The 27,860-nt window shown below is 39.6% G+C and overlaps 1 protein-coding gene across 4 annotated transcripts in view; it reads left to right on the top strand.

Annotated features, from left to right (window-relative positions):
- Positions 1-26,837, top strand: part of CCNL1 (cyclin L1) — a 28,394-nt gene extending 1,557 nt beyond the window's left edge. Inside the window, exons 4-15 of one of the 4 annotated variants that reach the window (XR_004956781.1) lie at positions 5,341-5,461; positions 6,592-6,656; positions 8,383-8,482; positions 8,579-8,683; positions 8,778-8,919; positions 9,159-9,270; positions 9,374-9,472; positions 11,757-11,986; positions 12,390-12,657; positions 23,068-23,206; positions 24,111-24,476; positions 26,504-26,837. Coding sequence is in view for 2 of the 4 variants with exons in the window: in XM_036242578.1 (XP_036098471.1) it covers positions 5,341-5,461; positions 6,592-6,656; positions 8,383-8,482; positions 8,579-8,683; positions 8,778-8,919; positions 9,159-9,270; positions 9,374-9,472; positions 10,345-10,693 (1,093 nt within the window). In the remaining 2 variants the exon portion in view is untranslated. Of the gene's footprint in view, positions 1-5,340; positions 5,462-6,591; positions 6,657-6,894; positions 6,909-8,382; positions 8,483-8,578; positions 8,684-8,777; positions 8,920-9,158; positions 9,271-9,373; positions 9,473-10,344; positions 11,140-11,756; positions 12,349-12,389; positions 12,658-23,067; positions 23,207-24,110; positions 24,477-26,503 lie in introns of those variants that run through there. The other 3 variants (XM_036242579.1, XM_036242578.1, XR_004956783.1) reach the window with 3 other exon arrangements.
- Positions 26,838-27,860: the final 1,023 nt, after the last annotated feature.

The raw sequence follows: 27,860 nt of genomic DNA, 5'->3' as shown, positions 1-27,860 counted from the left end.
AACCAGCTATCTAAAGTTTGTAGAGGCAGTTGCATTTATGGACAATCCTAACAGTGCTGTGAAGCAGTCCTGTGGCTTAAGATTAAACAAGAAAGGGAATACGTTTGGCTCAAGTGTGAGTGTATTCTGTAAGTTATTTTTTCCCCATCCCTCTCTGGAAGACTGAAGGCTGGAAGTTTAAACACTGCAGTTCAAGTTAATATTGTGGCACAGTTTTGTGTAGATTGTCTCTCTACTCGGAAGTCCCAGTTAACGCTTTATCAATTGAGGTTGGCTTTTGTTAGAGTACTTCTCAACATTGAACTACGATAAATCGCATAATACCGGATCTGAAAGGACTGCAGGATGATAAAGTTTGAAGTCAAAGGGATTAAACAGGTATTTTGTCTTGGTAGATACAGTCTCAGTGAGTGGATTAGAAAAATAACTTAATTGATTGGGTTATATTTAGTTATGCCCATTTAATTTCTCTGGTAAGAAAATAGACCAAAATAGTGTCTTACAGATGTTGTGGCTACATCATAACACTTTATGTGGACTTACGTGTTCATGTGAGGCAGAAACAAATTTTAGTTGCAGCACTTCTGTGTCTACGGGTAACTTCCAAGTACATGCTGCAGAGGATTTAGTTGGTGTAGATTAGTTCTTTTCACTTTCTAAGAAATTGTGATGTTAGACAAACTTGTACTGAGTTTGAAAGGAAGTTACAAAAGGATTTTAAGTTGTTTTGGGGGTTGGGTGTTGGTTAGTACCAATTTAGTATCCTACGTGAGCAGTTCTTACTGGCGGAATCTGTAAGTTGGCATAATAGAACTATTCAGAGACGGGCGAATAGTAAAGTAACCTTAAAATGATTAATCTAGTTAAAGAGTCCAAAACATTGCTACTCAGATAGTTTTCACAACATTTTTCAGTTTCTTACATTTTTTTTTTCTGCCATCTTTTCTTCATTCATGCTAACCATATCCAGGGATAGACTAATTATTTCATTTTAAAATATCCTTTAGCTTCTTGGTGAGGAATTCCTGGAAATTGGGAAGATTTCAATTTGGTATTTAGTATGGTCTGAGCTAAAATTTATGTCTAGGTATCTAGCTGATTCTTCAGGGTGTTTAAAACAAAATGACTAATAAAAAAGCCCTTTAGTCAAAGGATTCTGTGTTAGTTTAAAGGAAATAGCTTCCTATTATTCTTTGAACCATTGAGCCAACTCTTACGTTATCACTTATAATGATTATCTACTTTGAAATTTTTCTGAGACTTAGTTTTCTTCCTTGATATCAGAGTAGGTCTTAACTATACCTTGGAATTTAAAACATCTCACCTGACTGTTCTGTCTGATGTAACTGTGGTGTTTTTTTTGGGCGGGGGGGCCATTACAGAGAGACTGATTTTGTCTCAATCTTAGAAGTGTCTGTAGCATGAAATTTAAAAGGAGTTAATTGCATGGAAGCCTTTTTTTTTAAAGCAGGATGTAAAAGTGTTTCTATGCATATTACAAGTTTACTCAGACACGTAACTTGTATATGTTATTAACTTCAACTCTTTTTTCCCTTGCAACCGACTATACAGCGACCAGCTACATTTACCAAAGCCTGGGTGATGTGGAGTGGTACATAGAGATGAAGCTGTCGTCATGGCAACAGTGAGTGAAGTATGGAAAATCCCCAAGGAGAAGCCAGTGCTCTGAGAATAGGTCACTGGAATCGGGGACTAACAGGTTGGCCACTGGTGAACCATTTAGAAAAACTCCTGTTTCTTGTTATAAGCTTTAATCTTTGCTGTCCAAGTTATTAAATTATAGCTTAAATGATTTTTCATAGATTAATGTCGTTAGAAAGTATTATCTGTATTATACTTTAGTTAAGCAAAATAGTATCAGTTTGTTTTAAAGTTATTTATCTTAATGTAGTTTATGAAAGCTTTAAATTACAGTATGAACTAGAAAATCACAAAAGAGACATCACTTTTGTAGCCTTTAGGTAATTGTTCTTTCCTGGCTACACATTAGAATCACCAGATGAGCTTTTAGAAAGTACCAATGCCCAAGCCATGTCCTGTATTGACCTCCCTACCCACCCCCCCATTGATTTTTTTTTTTTTATAGTTTGATCCTTGTCTTCTAAACTCGGAATAAATGGCTGAATTTAAAGGGAGGTTGCTTTTCCATTTTATTTCCAATTATAACTTGCTTTTGAAGTGTAGCAAATTAAGGGTTTTCTGTAGTTTTAAAGAGCCCACATTGATACCTTAAGGTTTGTTTGTCTAAAAGAATGCAAGTCTTCAGACTGCTTCAGATTGGTGTAGTATTTTCAATATGCGTATATGTAGATCATGAATGAAAGTTGGAAGGGTCTTAAGTGATCTTATTCTTTAGTCCAGCCTCCCTTTGCAATTTACTTTGGTGGTTCTTAAGGTGGCCTTCAGTCTCTCTTCAAACACAGCTAAAAAAAGAATGGTCCTTTGATGTAGCATTGCAAATGTCTGTGTGTTGAGCAGCAGTTTGCCTCTTTGTAAACTACTCACCTCGTTTTAGAATAGTTCTTTGAAGAACTAGTTCCAAATTTTCTTGGTGTTTATACTACATGAGTGAAACTTAACCATGTTTGGACCTCCTAATTCTAATTTCTTTTCCTTCAAGGTGTATTTCAATTAAATCATGCTAAAGGAAAAATAGCTATTGTAAGAGGCCAGATAATAAACTTCCAATGACCAAAGTCCAAGATTTCCTATTAAAACTAAAATTTGATAATTGTTTTTTTCATACAAGTTAATCTAAAAATCTGACAAACTTAAAAGCTGGGGAGGTAGAGTTAGGTTTGGTTGTTTGTTGATAATGGATTTTTTTTTTGGTCTCTGAATAGATGGTTTCTTTTTAAGAGATTTAAAAATGCCACCTCTTCAAACTTTTATCAGAAAGGAAAGTTAACCTAATTGAAGAGGAAGACATTCTAGCAAACCTTAATTCAATTTAATGTGCTTGTTGCTACAGAAAGTCCTAATTGATGCTACGTTAATATAAATAAACCAATTGATTAGACAGTTTTCTTGAACCTTTTCTTGCTGGTTTATCCTGACATTTTTTTCTTCTACAAAATCTTTGTAAATTACATGTTTATTGAGTCTTCTTGATTTGTGAAGTAAAACCAACGGAAAAAAATGAAAGTTTTAGATTATACACATACAAAGTTAACGTTGAAAACTACAGGTAACAGTAGACCTAAGCAGAAGTTGAGTATATAGTTGAATTAATAGTAAATGATGGGTTTGGTCTCCTTAGTCATTTGATTTTATTGGGATAATGACACAGAAAAAGGGAAAGTTAAGATTGTGGCAAAGCAGATGGAAAATAACTTTGTTTAAGCAGAATTAATAATTAAACCTGATTTGGCACTAGATAGTAGCCATAATTTGAAAAAAAAATGTTTAGCTGGTTAATTACAAGAAACATGAATTTTAACAGAATTTGAAGGCAACTCTTAACAAAACTGCTTTTATAAAATTTTATTTTTATACGGATTCTAATGATGCAGTTTTGCTGTCCAAATTGCAATGGTGTGCAGCTATAACACTGATGGTATCCTAATGCCTGTTGAAGGAGGGACTTAGAGTCTGAGGTGAATTTAACTTATTTCCAAATTTCCTGTTGTGATGAAACCTAAAAAACTATAAACCTTAAGATCTTTGACATGTTTTCATATATACATTTATTGCTATTTGAGGTAACCTTTTTTCCTCCAAAGAACAGTTAACTTGCAGCTTATTGTCCTAATAAAAATGGATTCATTGTGATATTATGTTAAAAATCAGTTCCTGCCCCAATTGGTGGCCTCATTCCTCACACCTTTTCATATCTGTGATAGGAGTTGAACTGAGTGAAGGCCATTTTCAGCATTGTCAATCTAAGTAATGGCTATTTTCCATTTTGTCAGCTTCGCCAACTTGTTTAATGTAATTTAATTTAAAAAAAATAGAATAATTTGAAGTAGTCTAGCAAGCATGTTTTCATCATTTTAAGTGTGAGAAATGATTTCTACTCTGATAACATGTCACTGCAGAGGTAGTTAATGCGGCTTGTTTCACATTGTTTAATCTTCAAGTGGATATATTAATTGTGTTTTGATTTTAAAGTATGAGCTTTACTTTTTTCTGGATTTGCTGTGCATGTAAAAGGAATTGTGAGTTGAGGTACTATTCAGAATGGCTAGCTTTTAAAAATAGATGTTGTATTCTATCTGCCCAGGGCAGAAACTCTTGAATCTTTTGGTTGAAAGTGAATTGAGTATGGAGAAAACATTTAAATATTCTACACATATACACATACACAGTATCTTAACAAAAATGTATCTTTTGTTGGTTGGATCTAAAAATGTATTAAACGAAATTTATGGGCTTTTAAATGAAAACCCAACTCCTGACAAAAAACAAACTGCTCAGTAAGCAATTAATTTTGAATGTAAGATTTAAATAAAAATAAGAAACCAGTTTTTAATTTTAAGACTTAAATAAGATAGTCTTTTAATTGAATGCACTATTTCTAAAGCACTGAATCACTGATTGATACACATAGCCTTCTGCAAGAAGGCTATCATTATTTAATCTGGCACAGAGACCTTGGGTGTTATGATTACCTCATTAAGGTCTTCCCTTCTCTTTTGCATTGCATGCTAAATATACTGCCTAATAACAACTGGTTTTTATTCATCACTTTGAGTTTTCAATCTGATATAATTTTATAACTTTTTTTGGTAATTGAATTGTTTAGTTTCCAGATTATTTTCTTTAACAGATAGATTCATAGAATAATTTGTTTAAACTAATTTCCCATTTTGAGGGAATCTAGATTAGCTAGCTACCCACCATATTTTTTCACCTAATTTTAATTTTGGCCATGAAGTAGCCAAGAGTTGATATTTTGTAAAATTACTATAATCTTATGAGGTCTTACAGTAAATATTTCCAAGAAGAGCACATTCATTTTGTCATTGGAAAGAGCCTGGAGACCAGTGAGATTTGTGGTAATCAGATATCGCGGAAGTTAATTAACATATATACCCAAAATATCTGTGTGAAAAATATGAAAAGGATGAATCCAAGAGAATTAGAGTGAATTTTTTTCATTGCAGGGTTGAGTTAGTTTCTATAGGAATTTAGTTTAGAAAGTACATATTTAAGTAGCATAACTTGGACAGCACAAGATTAATGCCTTAACTTGTTTGCAGGAGTTTAAAAAGCTGGTTTCTGTTGCCAATAGTTGGTTGGAAGGGAAAACGGAGATGCCACAAATAAAATTTTTTGGATGTGCAAAACAGTTTTGATTTTATTTCTTACAAACTATAGGACTCCAAGCCCCCTGATCCTTGATCAGAACTACATTAACACCAAAAATCAAGTTATCAAGGCAGAGAGGAGGGTGCTAAAGGAGTTGGGATTTTGTGTTCATGTCAAGCATCCCCATAAGGTGAGTTGTAGAGAACAGAAATTACATTCGTAAGTATTAGGGGTTTTTGTAAAATTTTAATTTACTTGAATTTATGTTTGAGAGTTAACCTTGGTTTTTAAAAGCATCCTTTTGGATTTTGAAATTTATCAGAAAAATGGGAGTCAAAAAGACTTGGGTTCAAAACTTCACTTTTTATTGTATGGGCATAGATAAACTCTTTTTGCCTCTGTGGTTAACCCAGTTTTTCCTACTTTGAAACAGATATTATGAAATAACCATTCTAAGGAATAAATTATGTATGTGGGTATGTGTGTATGTGTATATATAATGTGCAAAAGAACCTGGCATGCTACCTGTTCCATAGTAAAATGTTCAAAGCCTTGTGGCTGCTCACTGTTACTGAATGTTCATTGGTTTCTGTAGCAGCTCTTGGCTTACATGTGATTGACATAAGTAATAGCAAAATAGTTACAAGAATGGGTGCTCTGAGGGCAGGACTATGGGCTTTAGAACTTGTCTCTGCCATTAGTTGTGTGACCTTGGCAGATATCTCTCCTTAGATTTCACATCTCTAAAATTGTAAAATGAGAATGATAAAATATACAGCTCCTGAAATACCTCAGCCGAACTGAGGTAAAGCTACTTACATGTAGTGTGATAAGATTTATTGTAGACATATTTAGTGTTTGATTACTTACTATAATACCCACTTGGAGTATTGCATAATATATGTCATACCCATTGTGTAACTTTCAAAACATACAGAGTCTCTTGAGTTTGGGACATGAAGAATTGTACCTTGGGAAATTAAATGCTATCTTTTAGCTTTAACTTGTTTGCAGGACACACCACAGTGCCTGCTACATAGTAAAGTATTCATGGAAAAAAAGGGTATTGTTTTCATTGAATTAACTTCCAATTTTTTTCCTATACAATTTTGAAACATATTTATAAATATTTTTATGGAATCTAGTAGCATATAAGCCACGTTGACTCATACATTTTAGGTTGGTCTGTATTATATATGCAGTTTATAGAAGAGTTAAAACTTTAACCTAACATTTTCAGTTACTTATATTCATTGAACTCTGTATTCTGAAAGAACTAAAGATGTGCTAAATTGAGTTTTTTTCCCCCTTGTCCTTCAGATCATTGTTATGTATTTACAAGTCTTAGAATGTGAACGTAATCAAACCCTGGTTCAAACTGCCTGGTAAGTTGCTTTTTTTACATTTCTTTTCTAGCCAGGAAAACAGAAGCAGAAATAAAGTAAGTTTCATTTTCCCTTTCCAAAATAATGAGACAAGTTTCTTTTGGTGCTTTTTGTTTTTTTGTTTTTTAAAAAAAGGTAAATAATGCTTATTTCTGCTTCCTGTTTTCTTGGCTTGACTAATTACTTTTAATGGAGAACTCAATTTAACTTTGTTCTTTTTTCTACTCTTTAATTAAAGGGTAGTCCATGATGGTAAGTCATAGAACTCTGCCCTCTGCACTTCAGCCCATGACCTCAGGATGGCCTGATTGGCTGCCCTGCTCTCCAGCCAATCCAGTGCAAGCTCTCATCCGAGATTCACTGAAGTGGTCCATATCCATCTGGCAGCATCTTCTAGTTCTGTCGGGGTGTCAAAAGGATTTGTATATTTGCTTCTAGAAGTAACTATTCAACATGCCTATGTATTTAATGTATACCTGTAACTATCAAAATGAATAGTTCATTTTTGATAGATTTGTTATCCAGCCATGATGAATTAAGTAATTTTTTTGTTAGGAGTTTGACTAGATTTCAGTTTTCACTGTGTATAGCATGAATTTTACCAAAGGAAACTACAACTTGTAGTTTAAAAGTGGGCAACATTTCCATACTGGATGAATTCATAGCTGCTGGGCTATTGCAGACAATAACAAAATTAAGAAGTACTTGATTTTTCAAAGCACTTTATAACTTGGACTTTTAAGATGCAGATGTGTGATTCTGAGTGCTGGCTTATTTAAAGGTAAAGTAAAACAATGATTTGTGGTCCAGATGTAACTAGTCTCAAGACTGCTGTACAGGACTTAATTATTATGTTCTGGACTTAGGACTGCCATGCTTCTCTTGGATTCAGTAAATATTAGTAATAGTAGAAAAGTCTCATTGCTTTTATAAAATACATGACATTTAAAAAAATAAAATGCATGACATTTTTAATATCTGTTCTATATAGTAAACAGATTTTGGCAGTTATGCGTAAGGATTTTTAAGAAATAATCTCTTTAACCTTTTAAGCAATTGGTAAAATTTCTTCAGTATCTTAGGAATGTGTGGGGAGGGTTCACTACTTAAGAAATCAAACAGTTTATTAACTAAAGTAGTTAATTGCTTTTATTTGTATTTAGTCACAAAAAAAGGTATATAAACAAGGCTGTTAATAGATATTTATTGCTCTTCACTTCCTGTCTAGATTTTCTGAAGTAGCTTAGTTTTCTTAATATAACTTGGTGAGTGCTTACCTTTTTACCCCTGTCACAGTACTTGTGAGTTTTTGAAAGAACTTGGTTGACACTGCTTTTCATTGTGGATAAAGGAGAGATGGTCAATAATTAATGGCTTGAAGTATTGTTGGAGTGGTTTATCATTTCTGAAACTAGTCATGTCAGAATTGACTATGAAAAGTATTACTTTTCATAGAAATATATTTTAAAAGCTTTAGATGTAAGTTCTATTTGGAACAGTAGAATTATTTTCAAGGAATTTAGTTATGTAGAAAAGCTGAAGAATTGTTCTAGTGTTAAATTCTTTTCTCTCATTGATTTTTGAGTGAAGAATTGTTATATGCTAGAATATGAGGATATGAATATAAATACGAGAAGAAAAAAGAATAAAGTAGATTGAGTCTCCAATTTTATGTAAGCTTTAGAACTGTTTTATGTATGGAGCTTATTATTAAAATATTTTTCAGGAATTATATGAATGACAGTCTTCGAACCAATGTATTTGTTCGATTTCAACCAGAGACTATAGCATGTGCTTGCATCTACCTTGCGGCTAGAGCTCTTCAGGTAGGTATATATAGGCTGCTTTGTCCTATAGGATAAATTGGTCCTCCTGATAAAAATAGAGCGTTTAGTCTAAACCACTTTCTTTTCATGGTTTAGATTCCATTGCCAACTCGTCCCCATTGGTTTCTTCTTTTTGGTACCACAGAAGAGGAGATCCAGGATATCTGCGTAGAAACCCTCAGGCTTTATACCAGGAAAAAGGTAATTCTGTTTACTTATATTTGTGCTAATGCTTTCTCAATGCTAAGACTAAACTCTTTGAAGGAGAGCTACTAACTTCATTTTCCTTCAACAGCCAAACTATGAACTGCTGGAAAAAGAAGTAGAGAAAAGAAAAGTAGCCTTACAAGAAGCCAAATTAAAAGCAAAGGGATTGAATCCTGATGGAACTCCGGCACTTTCAACCCTTGGTGGATTTTCTCCAGCCTCTAAACCATGTAAGATTTATTCAGAATTGAAATGAACTGGGCACTGAGGGTGTGCAGTTATTAGAAAGCTTTAGCATTTAACAATTGCAAGGAAATGATGTTAAGAAGGTGTTTGTTTTCTCTTGACAGTCAACTAAAGACATGCTTGAAAGCCTGATACTTTGACTTATATTTGTAAACAGCTTTTAACCCTCTATAAACCCAGTAGTTGGCATGTCTTTATTATGGTTTATTTTTTATTCTTTAAGCATCACCAAGAGAAGTAAAGGCTGAAGAGAAGTCACCAGTCTCTGTTAATGTGAAGATGGTCAAAAAAGAACCTGAGGACAGACAGCAGGCTTCCAAAAGCCCTTATAATGGGTGAGTATACTTGAGTTAGAACTGGCCCAAGGAATCTTTTATGTGATTAATTTCTAACACACTAAGTATGTAACTAAATATTGTGGGTTTTTTTTTTTTTAAGGGTGAGAAAAGAAAGCAAGAGAAGTAGAAATAGCAGAAGTGCTAGTCGATCAAGGTCAAGAACACGATCACATTCTAGATCGCATACTCCAAGAAGACAGTAAGTAAATATTCTCTTAGGAAAGATAATCTTATTTGGGGTGTTTTAAAAGTTACTCTTTAAAAAAAATTAACAAGTTAGGCTAGGTTTAGGCTTTTCATGTAAGGGTAGCTTGTGAGAGATGAGTGGAATTTTGCTCTGCATGTGTGGAGCTTTTCTGTTTGTTGTGTGGTGGGGTACCTTAATGGCTTTCTGTTCTGTTTTTGCCCCCCCCCCCTTATTGATTTTTAGAGAGAGGGGAAGGGAGAAAGAAACAATGATGAGAGAGAACATCAGTTGGCTGCCTCCTGCATGCCTCCCCTTGGGGACCAGGCCCACAACCCGGGCATGTGCCCTGACCTGGCATCAAACCAGCAACCTCTTGGTGCTTGGGTCAACGGTCAACCACTAAGCCACACCAGCCGGGCTGTTTGTGCTTTTTGTTTTTTGTTTGTTTGTTTGTTTTTTGAGATGTGTAAGAGCTGGTGAAAGTGCTTTGGAGGTATAAAATACCCTGTATTTTATTAACGACTTACTAACCAATAAGCTGACCATAGCCAAAGAATCTTCTAATCAGCTTTGTAATTACATTGCTAGCTATTGATGGCTCTTTCGAGCTATGGGAGATACTCAATAAAAAGCATAGTGATCTAGACATTCTGTAAAACTTGCTAATTACTATCCTTGGAATATAGACATATATTATTACATTTGTTTAAACTTTGTATAATACAGGCTGGAGGGAAGTAATGAGGGGAAAATTTAATAGTGTTTGGTCTGGCCTGTTGTCAATACAGGTCTGATAGTTTTGTTTTGAACCTGTTATGAGCACCACCAGAATCATTTGTTCCCAGTAGAAATCGAATCTAAACCTCAAATTTTTATTATCTAAGTTATAATAATAGGCGGAGTCGATCTGGAACATACAGCTCGAGATCAAGAAGCAGGTCCCGCAGTCACAGTGAAAGCCCAAGAAGACATCATAATCATGGTTCTCCTCACCTTAAGGCCAAGCATGCCAGAGATGATTTAAAAAGTTCAAATAGACATGGTCACAAAAGGAAAAAGTCTCGTTCTCGATCTCAGAGCAAGTCTCGGGATCACTCAGATGCTGCCAAGAAACACAGGCATGAAAGGGGACATCATAGGGACAGGCGTGAAAGATCTCGCTCCTTTGAGAGGTCCCATAAAGGCAAGCACCATGGTGGCAGTCGCTCGGGACATGGCAGGCACAGGCGCTGACTTTCTTCCGTTGAGCCTGCATCAATTTCTGGTTTCGCCTATCTACAGTGTGATGTATGGACTCATAATCAACACATTAAAAGCAAACTGATTAGGATTTGATTTCTTAAAACCCTCTAGTTCTCTAGAAACACTGAGGACATTTTCTGTTGAAAAAAACTGTTAATTTTTTTTTTTTTTTTTGCACATTAAAATGCCCTAGCAGTATCAAATTGAAAACCATGGTCGGGTTCAATTGTACTTATTATAGTTGTGTATTGTTTATTGCTATAAGAACTGGAGTGTGAATTCTGTAAAAATGTATCTTATTTTTATACAGATAAAATTGCAGACACTGTTCTATTTAAGTGGTTATTTGTTTAAATGATGGTGAATACTTTCTTAACACTGGTTTGTCTGCATGTGTAAAGATTTTTACAAGGAAATAAAATACAAATCTTGTTTTTCTAAACTGCTTCAAATATCTTATTTAAATAAATTATTTGAAAGCAAATTTTAATCGTAAAATGGCTGTACTGATTTTCTGACAGACCTGTTATTAGCTAGAATTTGAGATTACTGAAGTACAATTCTTACCAGCGTTGGGAGCTGTTGTAAAAAAAGTCTTCCCTGTAAAATGGAAAAAGCAACTGGGAGTGGCACCCAACAGTGTCACTTAAATGTTAAGTTAGCTTGTAAGTACTACTACTAAAGGAAACGGTCCTCTTGAACAAACCATTTGCCATAAGAGTAAATCAGACCCAACTATTGAGCTCAACTTTTTCTTTAATTTAGATATTTAGTGATTTTTATCTAGGCTAGGAGAATTCAGTAATGAGGTGTGAGGCCCTCACAACCTAGTTGGCTGATAAAGCAAAATCTGGCCACAAGGAAAAGGAAGTTTTGTTGAAAAAGCCATTGTGTATCCGAATGGACATTTTTTAAACTACTTATGTTCAGAGTTATTTTCCCAACATTTTGGAAGTGAATTTAGAGAATTTAAGAGGCCATATTTCAGTACTTTATAGTTACATTAGGTTTTCCATTAAATTTGTTTCATCCACCTTGATTACTTGTCCACTAGACTTGGCTCCAAATGATTTGTTGCTGTTTCAAAAAATCAAATACACCCACAAAGAGATGAAGACTTAATGCCACTATGGATTTAAAAACAAAACAAAACAGCTCCTGAAGAGGGTTCCAAGGATTTCCAAATGTTCACCAATGGCGGCGGGCAGTGGGACAGGAGAAAGAAAGTCTCACAAAGCAACTACATTGAAGGAGACAAGATTCGTTTGGATATAAAAACATTGGGTATGCTACTTATATCCGTTTTGTTTCTAACTACAAAAATACAACCTTGCATAACTGAGCAACTTCTGAAAGGGTGAGGGTAAATAGGTAGAGTGTTTTTTTCTACATATTTTAATACATTTCTGAGTTATAGCTATTTCTGTAGAGCTTCAGTAACCTCTACATAGTAAAGTTTGTTTACGTGACAGGAAAGAAAGGCCCTTTTAACAGATTAAACTTGAATTCTTAATGTGTCTTAAGTTTTTACCTCCTTGTTTTTGAAATAGCACTGTGGGTGTATAAAAGAGCACTCTTGTGAAGATGGAAGATGCGGAGGGTACACCTGCATGGGGGTGAAGGGTTATGTTAGGGGTGACTTTGCCAAGTCTTGGCCCTGTGCCCTAATTTTTGTCTTTGCTATTAGTTTTCTAGGTTCTTGTAAAGAGGTTTACAACCTTATGCTGCTCTACATGAACTTTTAAAAATATTTTTGAATAATTCCAAACTTTTATTATGGAAAATATCAAACAGAAGTAGTAGAGTACCCATTTCTCAACTCCAAAAACTAATCAAATCGTGGTCAGCCAGCCTTGTTTATACCTCACCAATTCACCACTACACCTCCCACTCTTATTTGGAAGAGAATCTCAGATAAGTGACTTCATCCCCAAATAATTCAATCCAAGAGAAAGGTAAGAACTTGAAACAACCACAATACCTTTATTATACTTTAGAAAATTAACAGTAATGTCTTACTCTTCAGTCAGTATCTAGATTTTCCCTGTCTCTTTATAATTGTTCAAATAAGGTCCATATATGTGGCTTTGCTTTTAGTCACAGATCCATCTTTTTTTCTGTGTAATTTAAAGAAATTGGGTCATTTGTCCTGATGAATTTTCCATATTCTGAGTTTGTTCATTGTAACCCTATGATGTCACTGAACATACATTTTTGTGCCGTGTTAAAAAGTCGTAAATCTTAGACTGCATCAGCTTGAGGTTTGAAAACTTCTGTTGGTCCACCTTGACAGCCTTGTGTATGTGTGTTCCTCGGTGTGTCTATATGCTCTCATATCTTTGTTTCCTACTACAGCTGTAAACCTTCATGCATGTAAGCTGTTGTTTAGTATTTATCTTAATGATTCCAATTCTCTTTTTTGGTTAATCCTCACCCAAGGATATTTTTTCATTGATTTTTAGACAGAGTGGGAGGGAGGGAGGCGGAGAGGGAGAGAGAAACATCTCTGTGAGAGAGACCATGGACTGGTTGCCTCTCACACAACCCTGACCAGGGCCAGGGATCAAACCTGCAACCCACGTACTGCCCTTGACCAGGAATCAAACCCGCAACCCTTTGGTCCCAGCGCTCTAACCACCAGGCAGGGCCTTTTCTTTTTCTTTAGTTGACTACAGAAAAAGATGAGAGGGAGAGAGAAACATTGATTTGTTCTATTTATGCATTAATTGGTTGCTTCTTGTACCTGCCTTCACCAGGAATCAAACCTGCAACCTTGGCCTATTGGGACAACGCTCTAACTAACTGAGCTACCTGTCCAGGCAATGATTACAAATCTTTATATAAATTCCTTTTATGTTATAGAATGTTACCTTTGTCCTTTACAATTGGTGTCTTAATCCTACAGGAAGACCAGTGAAATTCTTAATCACCTTTCCGTTTTAAAACAAAGTGATCATAAAAATGAGAACTGAACTTGAAGTTCTAAGTTTTGTTTTATAGTTTTAAATATTGTCCCTATTATCCACAACCTATATCAAAAGTCTTTTTTTAAAAATTTAAAGTTTGCTTTCGGGAGAGTTTCCCAAAACAAAGTAATTTGAAATATTTGTTGTCCTAGGAGCTATTTATTAATTCACCTTGGGCTGTAAAAGATAATTATGAAGATGAAGGGTTTGTTTTTAATCCAAAAATTTAAGAATCATGTGTAAAGCATAGGCATATTGGCACCTTAGTTTAGCTAGAGACACAGAATGTACATGGGATTGGTTAGGAAAACCCCTTATCCCACGGGGAAAATTTGAAGGGGAGCAGCATTCATTGTGTGGGGCTTGATCCGATGATATCTCCTAGAGTAGCTATTTGTGTGGCTGGAAATCAGAGCTTGACTTCATTTGTAACCATTTGAATTTAGTCCATATCTGGGATGAAGAATCATGGACTTGCATGTTAGCTCAAGTCATTCTCTACTAAGGAAACTTAGCCAGTCATTTAACCTCTAGTCTGCAAACATCCTTACATCACAGCATTTTGTATTATATATGTGTTAGATAAATATAAGGGCTTCTGTTTTTACCCCTGCAATCCAAATAATTCCTAATAGAAAACATCCAAGAACTTAACGTTTAAATGTTTTATATGGGCACAGTTCTAACACAGCTGTTCCAGAATGCTACTTCGCTGAGATTAGATCTGATTTCTCAACAGTACAAGAGTCATAAAGTATGACACCACCAGGCACTTGGATTCCAGATGTCTTCTTGACCCTGCTGCTTTTGTCACCTCTGCTCAGTGTAATTCTAACCCAGTTCTAAGTACAGAAGAAATTCCTACCCCGCCTGCTTGTATATGTCATCAAATTTTTTTCCCCTGTATCAGCTATCACCTCAATAGTATGTGGAATGGCATTTCTATATGTACTCCTTTGCTACAATTATTCAAACAGGAGCTAATGACCTATTTAAAACATTAATTAGCCCGGCCAATATGGCTTAGTGGATTGCATGGTCCCATGGACTATGGACTGAGAGGTCCTGGTTTGATTCCAGGTCAGAGCACATGCCTGGGTTTCAGACTCAATCCCCAGTAGGGGGCGTGCAGGAGGCAACCGATTGATGTTTCTCACATCAATTGTTCTATCCCTTCTCTCTAAAAAAAGCAATAAAAACATATTTTAAAAAAACAATCACATGGCCCTGGCCAGTTTGGCTCAGCGGTTGGAGCGACGGCCTGCGGTTCAGAGAGATCGGGGTTCGGTTCCTGCTAAGGGCACGTACCTCGGTTGCAGTTTGTCCCCGGCCCTGGTTGGGTCGTGAGGGTGGCAATCGCTCGATGTGTCCCTTTCACATCGATGTTTCTCTCTCTCTCTCTCTCTCTCTCTCTCTCTCTCTCTCTCTCTCCACTCTATCTGAACAAAATATCAAATAAATAAATAAATAAACAAACAAACAAAAAAAACAATCACATGTTGCTCTAATACATAAACCTAATGGTTTCCCATTTCACTGCATAAAATAACAAACCTGACTAGCTGTATATAAACTGACCCTTGCCAACCTCTTCCATCAACCATTCTTTCTCCCTCAAATTCGCACACCTCTTCCTGAGAACTTGCTGCCCTCCCTTGGCTGGGGTGCTCTTCCCCCAGATCTTATGTGATAGTGTCGTCATTCTGGTCCCCACTGTAAAGTCATCTCTTCAAAGAGGGCTTTCACCCTCTAAGTCCCTCTAGACATCACATTCTATTCCTTAGCACTAATTTTTTCATAATCCTTACCACTATCTGAAATTATTTTCATTGACTCTTATAGAATATAAAGCTTCAGCAGAACAGCAGGAATGCAGTTTATTGCATGCCCCTAACCTGATCCTACAACAGTGCTTTGCCAGTGTTAGGGTATGCAGTACATACTGAGGAATGAATGTCACATACCACTGATTGTTTGACACTTAAGCTCTCCTTGCTCTTTTAAGTGTGGACATGTGTTCTTTATCCAACTGCTGTTCTGGGAACCTGGAGCTCACAGTCCAAAGTGGGGAGACACACATGTAAACAGCCCAGGAGTAACAAACGAGTGAGCCATGGGCCAAATCTAAGCTTGTACGTGTATTTGGGTTGTGCAATGTTTGTTTTGAATGAACTAGCTGCTAACATTTTCAAATTGGAAATAGTCACATAAAAACCTAGACTTCCAGCTTCTTTTTAAGAATGAGAATCCATGAGATCGACAATCAATGCCTTGAGGCACCAGGTAGCCCCCAGGTTGAGGTGTGCACACTCCAGTGCATCACGGTTCCTTGTTCATTGAAACAAGTGTCGGTTTGCATTTATCAGTGTGTGGGCAAGGGTGTTTTTCTTGAGTAATGCTCCTTTTGCTCATTGATATTACCTGTTTGGCCCTTGCAGTAGAACCTTGACATCTCAGAAGACAGTCCAAGATTGACATGAACCCCTCTGTGAATGTGGCATCGTGTTCATAGGCTCCTAAGTCAGTTAAAAATCTGTGTTTCTGTGCCCAACATCAAGTTAACCACAGGATAATATAGTTATCCTTTTCAAACTGGAATTTCTCCCTTGAGTAGCTCTTGCATTGCTGGAGCACCTGTAGAAAAATTCCACAAGGGAATTGTTCCTGTTTTTATATAGAGCATATGACACATCAGACCTTTGTGCAGAGAACAAGGCATATCATAAATCACTCTACATTACAAAACTAATTTTCTGCTCAAAATGTATTATTTTCTTAGACCTTATCAAACAAACCGAGTTTTATTCATTTGATAATTACTGCAACATAGAGTACAATGAGCAACGCTATGTTGAAATTGATTAGCTAGGCTCTCAGTTCCTAGCAGACCACATTTTATGCACAAATACTAAGAATCAGCAAACCAACTTTTGACTTCCTCGAATATAGTTGAATTGCAAATGTTAAGTGTCTACTGTAATTGCATATAACCTGATGTGGGTTGTCATGATAGTGTCTACCTAGAGAAAATAAGGGTAGGGAAAGTCTTGATGTCTAGATATGTGGCAATTCCTACATAAAATTAATACCTGCTTGCAGGGTACTTGCTATTTAGTTGGAGGCAAACATTTAAAAACTAATAACTTTATTGATTTTTTTAGAAAGAGAGGACGGGAGAGATAGAAACATCCATCCACTGCCTCCTGCATGGCCCCTACTGGGGATGTGCCTGACCGGGACATCTCAGTCCATGGGGTGACTTTCAATATGGTGACTTTCAGTTCACTGAGCCACACCATCTGTGCAAACATTTTTTTTTAAATCCTCACCTGAGGACATTTTTTTATTCAGATAGAGTGGGAGGGAGGGAGAGAGAGAAACATCCACGCGAGAGAGACACATGAACCGGTTGCCTCCCGGACAACCCTGACCAGGGACTGGGAAAGAACCACAACCAAGGTGCGTGCCCTTGATAGGAATTGAATCTGCGACTCTTTGGTCCCAGGGCCGATGCTCTAAATACCTGAGGTTTTTTTTGGTTTTGTTTTTGTTTTTCTGTATTAATGTTTAGAGAGAGGAAGGGAGAGGGAGATAGAAACATTGATGAGGGAGGACATCGATTGGTCACCTCCTGCTTGCCCCCCTTCCCCCAGGGATCGGGCCCACAACCTGGGCATGTGCCCTGACTGGGAATCGAACCAGCGACCTCTTGGTGTATGGGCCGATGCTCAACCACTGAGCTACACCAGCCAGGCCCAAACAACATTTTAAAAAAACCAAATAGCATCCAAAGTAATCCTGAGGTTATTTTATGGCCAAACAGTACAATGAGTGCTAAGTTTAGAAGTAGAAGAGGGACCGCTGGGGGTGGGGGAGGTGTTGGAAGAGTTTTCATAGATTTCATATAGGGAGCACAGCCTGTGCCCAGGACGGCAAGGATTTAAAAGGACGAGAAAGAAGCTGTGTAACATTTAGGAAGGCAGGGTTTGATGTGTAGATTCAGGGCAGCTTGAGGTGTGTGCTGGGAGACACTAGGCCTGCTTGCTTCGGCCAGAGGAACTCGTGGGTGGAATAGTGAACTAACATTGGAGCAGAGACACTGTAGCTTTGGATTGAGACTGCCTGGAGTCAATGCTTAACTTAGCTACTAGCTGTCCAATCTTGTACACACTACTTAGCCACTCTAAGCTTCCATTTCCCATCTGTAGAATTAGCCATTGGTCCTGCTGTATCCAGATGCTATGAAGATTAAAGGAAACAATGTATATGATGCACTTAGTGCAGTGTTAGGCTTGTAGTAAATGTCCAATAATGGTGTTATGGACGCACTAAGGTGTATTTGTAGACCAGAGAGCCATTGTTTTAAGAAGGTGGGTGACTGTATTAATTTTCTAGGGTTGCTGTAACAAATTATTACAAACTTGCAGGCTTAAAACAAATTTATTCTCTCAGTTCTTGAAGCTGGAAGTCTGAAAATAAGGTGTTGGCGGGACCACGCTCCCTTTGAATATTCTAGGAAAGAGTCCCTCCTTCATTGTTTCTACCTTCTGAGGGCTCCCAGCAATCTTTGGCATTTCTCGGCTTGTAGCTCTGGCGCTGCATTCTCTATTCTGTCTTCAGGTGCCTTTTTCTCTGTGTGTCCTCATAAGGACACTAATCATTGGATTTAGTGCCTACCCTAATCCAGGGTGATCTCATCTTCGTTAAATCTGCAAAGACACTATGTCCAGATAAGGTAACATTCTAAGGTTCTCTGTGGACATGAATTTTGGAGAGACACTATTCAACTCATGACAGTGACATAAAAATAATGTTGAAAGAAACAGAACATTTAAAAAACATTTTTTTTTAGATTACTCCAGACTTAAAAACGTTGCAAAAAATAGTACAAAGAAGTCCTACATGTTTTTCACCCAGATTCCCCAAATGCCACCATTTAACCACACTTGCTTCATCACTCTCTCTCCATCTACATGTGTGTGTGATGTGATGGATTTTCGGATGTGTTTGAGATGAAGTTGTAGTCATCATGTGCCATTGCCTTTAAGTATTTCAGTGTGTAGTCCCTAAAAACAAAGACATTTGTCTTACATATCCACAATGTGATTATCCAAGTCAGGAAATGAACATATTGACCAAACTACAACCTATTGACCTTTTTCAAATACTGCCAATTTTCCTACTAATGCCCCTTTTCTGGCCCAGGATTCAGTCTAGGCTCACATGTTACCATTAGTCTCCTTTCATCTGAAACAGTTCCTCAGTCTGTCATGACCTTGACATTTTTATTTTTTTGTTTTGGGGAAATTTCTTTCATCTTTCCCAATATTATAGTTTGATAAAATTTCAAACCTTTAAGGAAATTGCAAGTATAGCATAACCAATACACTTATATTCATTACCTAATATTCAGTAACAGTTACTATTCTCTACACTTCATATTTCTTTATATATATATATAGACACATATTTTTATTTTTGTTTCTTTTTTGAACCACTTGAGTTCCGTCACCCCTGAACACTTCAGCATGCATCCCCATAGATCAAGGACATTTGCCCACATAGCCACAATACAATTGTCATCACACTCAAGAAATTTAACATTGACACAGTTACTTAATACACAGTTTATATTTGAATTTTCCAGATGGTTGTAGTGATGTTCTTTATTGATTGTAGATTGGTTGTTTAATCCAGGATTCAAAGATTATGTATTGTATTTAGTTGAATATCTTAGGCAGTGTTGATCTAGAAAATTACCCATGATTAGATTCATGTTAAACACTTTTGGTAGGCATACTACATAGATGATACCATGTTCTCAGTGTATCACTAAGAGAGCACATGTCAATTTTTTCCCCTTATCAGTGCAATTAAGTTTGGTAATTTGGCCCTGGCCAGTTTTGCTTGTGGTTAGAGCATCAGCCTGCGGTCCAGAGAGACCCAGGTTTGGTTCCCCCTAAGGGCACGTAACTTGGTTGCAGTTTGTCCCAGGCCCTGGTTGTGTGGGTGGCAACCAGTCGATGTGTCTCTCTCACGTTGATGTTTCTCTCTCTCTCTTCCTCCCTCTCTCCCTCCTGGTCTGTCTGAAGATAAATGCAAAAATGTCCTCGGGTGAGGATAAAAAAAAAGTTTGGTAATTTGACTAAGACAGTGTTCAGCTGATTTCTCCATTGTAAAGGTGTCTTTAATCTGTACTCTGTGGTTATATATGAAAACTGAATGCATTTCCTGTTTCTTGAGAGTTTTCACCAGTTGCTTTACCGTCCATTAATGGTTTTGCCTAAATTACGTTTTATTTTTAAAAATAGTGGTTAGAAAATGGTGGGGTTTTTTTCTATTTTTAGCATGCTTAAACATTTATTGGTTGACAGTCTTCTGTAAAGAAGAGCTTTTCCTTCACCTCTTTTTTGTTGTTGTTAATCCACATCCAAGGATATTTTTCCATTGATTTTTAGATAGAATGAAAGGGAGGGAGGGAGGGAGATAGGGAGGGAGGGAGAGACATCAGTGTGAGAGAGACACATCAATTGATTGCCTCCTGCACAACCCCGATTGGGGTCGGGGAGTGAATCTGCAACCCAGGTACGTGACCTTGACTAGGATTCTAATCCTTTGGTCCGAGGGCCAACACTCTAACCAGCCAGGGCTCCACCTCTTTTTAATTTTTTAAAAGTATCTATGGCCTCATAGATTTAAAAAATTCAATGTGTTATAATTCAATCCTATCATTTTTCATTATGATACCGAAATCATCCCAAATTAGGCCAGTGGAAGCACCTATGACCAGCTCCTTTGACCTTTCAATATGTCCCCAGTAGTTTGGGGGCATTATGTTACTTTCTTGTACAACGAGTTAATCCAGGCTTACCTTGTACCTTCTCAGCTTCAACCCTGGAACAACCATTCCTCTAAGAAGTACACGTTCCTTTTAGTGAGGGACCTAATTCTGGCATTAGGTAAGCTCAATGGTCCTGGATGTCATTCATTCCTTTCATACGAAACCACTGATTCCAATCCATCACTGTAAAACAGTGGTTTTGTAGAATGAATGTACCTTAATTGGGCTTTGTCCAGTGTTTCCTCATGATTAGATTTGTGTCTTGGTTGTCCTTAGTGAATTACATTAGGAGGCACATGATGTTGATTTGTCCTATTGTTGATGGTGTTAACTTTGATCTTTTAAAAAAATTTTTATTCATTGATTTGAGAAAGAAAGACATATGTTCCACTTATTTATGCATTCATTGGTTGATTCTTATATGTGCCCTGACAGAGAATCAAACCCACAACCTTAGTGTATCAAGGCCATGCTCTAACCAACTGAGCTACTCAGCCAGTGCTGATCTTAACTTTGATTAAGGTGGTGTCTGCCAGTGTTCTCTACTTAAATGTTACTACTTTTACCTTTGTAACTAATAAGCATTTGGGGGGAGGGGTACTTTAAGATAGTACTTTTCATTATAATTCTGACTAATAATTTTAGCATTCATGGATGATTTTTGCCTGAAACACTTATTGAAAATGATTTTCGCCCTGGCCAGTTTGGCTCAGCGGTTAGAGCGTCGGCCTGCGGTCCGGAGAGACCCGGGTTCGGTTCCCGCTAAGGGCACGTACTTCGGTTGCAGTTTGTCCCCGGCCCTGATTGGTCGTGCGGGTGGCAGCCACTTGATGTGTCTCTTCACGTCGATGTTTCTCTCTCTCTCTCTCCTTTCCTCTCTCTCTCTCCCATTCTATCTGTACAAAAAATGGAAAAATATCCTCGGGTGAGGATAAAAAAAAAAACAACAAACAAAAAAAAGAAAATGATTTTCTAGCTCTAACACTTCTACATTTTAGTTAGACTCCCACTGTAAAAAACTTCCCCTTCATTTATTTATTTGTTTATGTATATCAGTATGGACTCATTTTGTGACTTATTACAATCCTTTGCTATCATTTATTTTGTTGCCCAAATTATCCCAGATGGGGCCAATGGGAATCCTTTTAAGCTCTGTCCTAATTCCTTGGAGATGAACATTTTTAAGACTTTTCTTCACCTGTGTTACTTTCCAACCGATTCACACCATTTGTGTGTTCTCTAGAATGTAGAATGAGAAGACCTTGGGCTTTCTCATCAGGACTGACTTTAGAGGGGATAAAATGACTTTCATGGGTCAAGATAACTTGCCAGTGTATAGGGCTTCTCATAGCTGTAGTTTCCGTTTGGCCCAGGACAACGCATGGTCAGTTCCCATACTCCTGTACAGTGACCTGCTCTTTTCTTAAAAGAGCCTTTTAGTTCGCAGTACAAGGTAGTAATAAGTGCTTGAGCCACTAGAGGTCACTGTTGGGCTACATGTAATAGAAGATCTCTCACTAAATCTCTCATCAGCTGACTGGCAAGCCTTATTCTGAACACAATAAGGATTTGTCTGTTTCCAAAGGATCACTAGTATCTTTAGACATGTCCACTTATGCCTCATTTAGGCCTTAATCCAGGCTTGAACCTTTGATAACAACTTGAATGGGACATGCCTTTGCTAAGTGCTGCTGACAGAAGAATACAGAGAGCAACCCCTACTTAACATAAGTTAAGCACCCTGTTCCAGGTGTCATTCTGTTTCACATATATTAACTCATTTAACATCTTTGAAAACGCTATGGTAAGGGGGAAATCCAGGAGGAGCTGATTTCAGACACCTAGTAAGTGGTTGAGCCAGGATTCAAACCTGGAGTCCATTTACTTAATCACTACATTGTGAATCTGCCAACACAGATTGCTGGCGTCCCATTGTAATCAGTCTTTCCATATCCAAGCCTGGGATCCCTGGCCTCTTTATAAAACGTCCACATAATGAGACCCGAAGTCATCAGAGGTCTTTTGGAACTTGGTGATGGGTGCTGTTCACCAGCTCTGTGCCACGGGGAGCTTCTCCAGCAGTCATGCTAATGCCACACCTCAGCCAGGCCTGCCCACTGTGCTTGCAAGCTGTTCACATCCTGGGATTGATCCCAGTAACCCTGTGACTCCACCGCCATCCCGGTCAGCATTGTGCTCAGAGAACATGAGGCCACCAGCTTCCCCCTGCTGGGCCCTTGCTTTCTAGAAGCAGTAGTGGTTTGCTTTGGAAGCTGCTTCGAATTAAGTATCATGGTACTTGATAAAGTCTGAGACCTTTTCTCTTTGGCAGGGGACAGTGGGTTCTAGGGTTAGACTGACCTGCTTTGGAAACCTGGCCTTCCTGCTCAGTGTGGCCTTGGGCAGAATGCTTTCCTCCTCTGAGCCCGAGTTTCCTCGTCTGTGGGTAGACAATGATAACACTTCCCTGGAATGAATGTCGTGAGTACTATACATAAAGGACACTGGCACAGGGTAGGAGGTCCTTGATAGATTTTACTTTTATCACTTCCTTAAAGGCACAGCCCCATTTATTTCCACCAGTCAGAAAAGCTGACCCTGATGTCATCTCCTCAGTGGGCTCCTTTTCCTCAAACACTGGTGCCTCTTACTGCCCACGTCTTTCCTTGAGCAACGAAAACTCATCACTGTAGGCTGGTAAGTGTCATTTTTTATGTCTGGCCTAATTCTCTAACTAGCCTCCAATCAGAGCTGAGACAGCCCTTTATACAAATCCTATGTATCCCGTCTTAACGAGGGACCCAAAACAGTAAGTACCCAGTAAATGACTGTTGATGACAGAGACTAATTGAAGTCAGTTCACAAGTATTTATGGAGTATTTACCAAGTGTCAGGCAATGGGCCAGACTTTGAGAATAATGAGGTGATTAAAACCCTGCCCCCCACTAAAGGAGCTCCTTCTCTGGCTACAAGTTTCTGCAAAGGCCCGGAACAGTTCACGCTCCTTCCGAAGCATCTAGTTCCCAGGGGCTGACTTTCTTTGTTGAGGCAGCCTGCTTCACTGTGTCTCAAACAGGAGGCAAAGGCCAAGTCCACAGCCCAGAGCCATTTCTCCCTGGAGAATCCATAACCTGGCATTCTGTGCCCAATGACCTGGGGCCATTCAGGCCCTCACAAGCCGTTCCCACCACTTGCTCCTTAAGGACCAGCCCAGCAGCCCCTGCTCTTGGCGGAGGGGGAGGGGGGTGCCTGGAGCCGGCCCAAGACTGGATGGCGGAGAAATCAGTCAGTGACAGATCCCTCGTGACTCACTGCAGCAGGGCAGTATCTGAATGATTTGTTCTTGGGTGGAGTGGAGGAAAGGGGGGAGAATGAGTCGGAAAAAATGAAACCATCTGTTGAATTCACAAGTTGCCACAAGTCATGAGTTCCACCAATGTTCAAATGACTAAGTATTTTTAGTGCAAAGAAATAAGGTAATTTGAGGGTTTCAGAAAACAAGCACTGTCTACAAACCCAAATGATAACTGAAGAAATACTATGCATTAGCAAAAGTTTTACTCTTTCATTTGCAAAAACAGCATGATATATTTTTTTCCAGGAAAAGGAAGGCTTTCAGAAGTTAAAAGAAACACAGTTTACCAACTAACTCAACCCCCTCTGAAACAGAATAAAGAACCTTTCCTCTTATCTGGGTTCAGAACTGGCAAGCAGCTTCGGTGTGGGCACTTCATAAATAACCTTGCTGATGCAAATGTCGAAGATGCAAAGAAACCATTTAGTCATTTCCAGACCCCTTCTGAAATGCCAGTGATGGAAGCAGGATCTTGACTATCCTTTGCAGATCTTAAACAAGAAAAGCCCAGTTCACCTGGGCACATGGAACGAAACAGAACAAGAACAGTGGATTAATCGATCTATCCCGGAGTCTTGGGTGTACTTACAGGGAGCAGAGCGAACTGAAACAGTGGGTAGAATTTTTATTTTTATTTATTTTTCTTTTCTTTTTTTGTTTGTTTGCTTTTTATCTTTCTTGTGGTTTTTTTCTTTTTTTTTCTTTTTGTTGTTGTTGTTATTGTTCTGGGTAGGATTTTTAAACCACCACTCCCCAAACATCCAAGCTGGGATTCAGCGACTGCGCTCCGTGGGGGGACAGCCTTGTTTCTCCTTGCCTTGGATATGCAGGCTGTGCCTATAAACATAAAGTCGGAGCAGGGAGTGGCAGTCCATTTCAGTCATCTTAAACCATCCTGATCATGATGTATCAACTGAGCTGAGGGACATTCAGAAAGAAATTAGTGATACCAATACTTTGGTATGTTGCCCGGTCAAGGTCTGCTTGTTTTGGCCTGAGTACACCTGACCTTGGCCCGTGTAATCTCGATACATAGAGATGAATGCACCTCAGTAACCATTGCCCAGACAGCCTGTGTTGTTGAAGCTGGGTTCTGGCTGCAATGTGCCGGGATGGCTTGGAGACCGTGCCTCAAGGGAGCTGGGCGCTCTCTGCTCCTACAGGAACCTCCTTCTGGCTTCTAAGAAACACATTCCATTTGCCAGTGGTTGACTCAGGCCAGAGCAGGGATGCAGCAGCTACTGCTGGGGTAGGGGCCTGGGCTGTAATAGGTCTAGAACAAGACAGCCCTGTTTCCACACACCAGCCCCCACTGCCGCCCCCAAAGTGCAGCCTTAGTTCTTTCTCAGCCCCAGAACAAAGGGGAGGGTGGCAGGTGGTGCCTCCACCTCCCTCGTGGCTTCCCACTCATCTGGAGCTCTTGGGCCCCTAGGTGAGCTCCGAGGCTACCACTGGCATAAGGGGTAGGTGGGAGCTGAAGCCCATATCCTGGAACTAGAGTCCCAGTTAGTGAAGCACCTGAGCAAGCAGGGCTGCCCCAGGACACTTGCCACAGCTTGGGCCCTCTGACCTCGGCCTCACATGCACAGCTCTATTTCCAGTGCCCCTCCCCTGCACCCACCTCACCACCATCTGCCCTTTCATTCATCCCTCGGATCCTGGCTGAGCACCCATACATGTGAGACAGACCTTGGGTGGGACAGGTAGGCTGTGGCTCTCTCCTGCCAAATCTAAAGCCAGGGGAGGAAAAGGGCATTATTTGAGCCCTTGCTTTGTGCCAGGAGCTTTAGAGCATGACCTCTCTCAATCCTGCCCTCACCCCTAAGAGAAAGGCCTCACTATCCCCCAAGAACCAGAATGGTGTCAAGGTCAAGAGCAGGGACACTGCCACCTGACTGCTGAGTTCAAAGTCCAGCTTTGCCACTCACACTCTGTGCAATCTTGGGCCAGTGATTGACCTACAAGCTCCCTCGCTGGGAAAATGGGAATCAGGCTATAGTGGGCATTTAAGTGAGTTAATTTATATGAAAAGTGTGCAGAGCAGCCCTACAGAACTGCCAGTTGTCCCTGTATGTTATTCTCTGTTACATGTTAAAGATGAGGAAACAGGCCATGAGACCATACGCAAAGCCTGGATTCTAGTGGGCACAACCCACGTGTTCTTCCCTGTTCCATGAAGCTGCCCTTTAGCAATGTAGAGCGTGTTCCCTTCGAGGAACGGTTACGTTTGGCTCATGGCTAGAGCCTTCAAGGTGAGTTTTAGACCAGTGTGTGGTAGAGAACTGTGGGAACAGGAGCCACCTGAGTCTTGTTTGGGACCCCCGACATTGTGTCCCGTGAGCTGAGGGCTGCCAGCGACCAGCACCTCATCTCTGGATGTTCTGGAGAGGGCTGGCCCTGGCACTAGCCCTGGCACTGGCCCTGGCACTGGCCCTGGCACTGGCCCTGGCACTGGCCCTCCTCTTGTCAGACGCAGGCTGAGACCACATCCTTCCTACTCTAACCTGCCGTCCCCATCCCTGTCCTGGAATCTGGGCTGATTTTCCGGAAACCATGGCAGAGGTGGAATTTAACCCCAAGCCTGCCTGACTTCAGAGCCCATGTTTTCTCCATTCTTATCTTGGTCGGTTGCCCCACAGCTGCCCAGACATCTGTGACAGACGGACACAGTCACGACTTGGCCTTCCTGTGCGGTGGAGGAAGGGGACGGGAAACGGAGAAGGCCAGCGATGAGTGCAGGCACACATATGCATAACTAAGTTATGCGATCACTCAATTGGTAAATCTCATCAACAGGAAGATCTGATGCACCCGCCTCACATGCTAAGGGACTCCCTTCAGGCCCAAAGCAGAAAAGTATCCAGAGGTGTCTTGGGTCAGGTAAACTACAGTCTCAAGCGTGCAACCTTTTCTGGGGTTTACACCATGCAGTGAATCGAAACTCTTCTAATTAGCTTTGTGATCTTGGCCAAATCTCTCAGCATCTCTGAACCTCAATTTACTATGTAAAACGGGGCCTACAAGCCCAACCTCACAGGGTGTTCCTAGTGGGTGATGAGAGACCATATGCAAACATGCCAGGGGCTGGCACGCAGGACATATTGATGAAATGGGGTGTCCCTAGACTGTGTAAGAACCCTGTCTAATCGTACTTAGTTCCACCCCAGAGACAAAGTTCTGGGAGAAGATTTCTGCGCACATGCTCAAATGTTTCGGCCTCACATGGATAAAGAAGCAAGCCTGCTTGTCCCTTCATTGCCCTGGGGGTGCCAGAGCCCTGAGAATCCAGACCTGGAACCGGCAGAGTCTGTGATGGGTTGTCAGCTGTCCTTCTGGGTCCCTCTAGGCCTCCGTGACACAGCCACCCACTGTCACCCTGGAAGCTCTCCAGCGTCACGCTCACTGGTTTCCTCAAAGAAAGGTTCAGTTCTGCAAGGGGGGTCCGCATGCCCATCATCCCGCCTGCTTAGGAGGAGGAGAGCGGGGGCGCGGAGCTGGAGGGGGACTCGCAGGGAAACCTCCAGAAGTTTTCACCCCATTCCCAACACCAGGAAGCTGAGTCTAAAAGGAAGCTCCTCCGAGGCCTTGGGAAAGGCCTGCAAAGGGGGGTAAAGAGATGTCTGGAACTCTGACTCCTGAGAGGAATCTCCGTCAGATGAGAAGGGAAACAGAAAGTGGTTGACCAGATCCGCAAGCATGGGTGTTCAGCAGATTATTCATCATGACTAGAGGATACCCGATGACTGGGTTACTTATTACACAGGTATAAAGAAGAAAGCGTGTTAATTCTTTGTGTGTGGTGTTTCCCTCCCCATCAGGCAGACTGTTCTCAATCAGCAGGGCCTGGGTCATTCAACTCCAATGACTTCCAGGGAGAAGGGGGGCAGTTTGAAGCCAGATTACCAGGGTTCAGGCTGTTCCCCTCTCACTAGCATGTGACCTCTTGAACCCCAATTTTCTCATCTGAAAATAAGGACAGTTGCTATGGTGAGTAGT

Source organism: Molossus molossus, unplaced genomic scaffold (genome assembly GCF_014108415.1).
Source record: "Molossus molossus isolate mMolMol1 unplaced genomic scaffold, mMolMol1.p scaffold_m16_p_5, whole genome shotgun sequence".
Classification (NCBI taxonomy): domain Eukaryota; kingdom Metazoa; phylum Chordata; class Mammalia; order Chiroptera; family Molossidae; genus Molossus; species Molossus molossus.
Note: the sequence above shows the minus strand (reverse complement) of the source record. Positions and strands in the feature narration are given on the sequence as shown.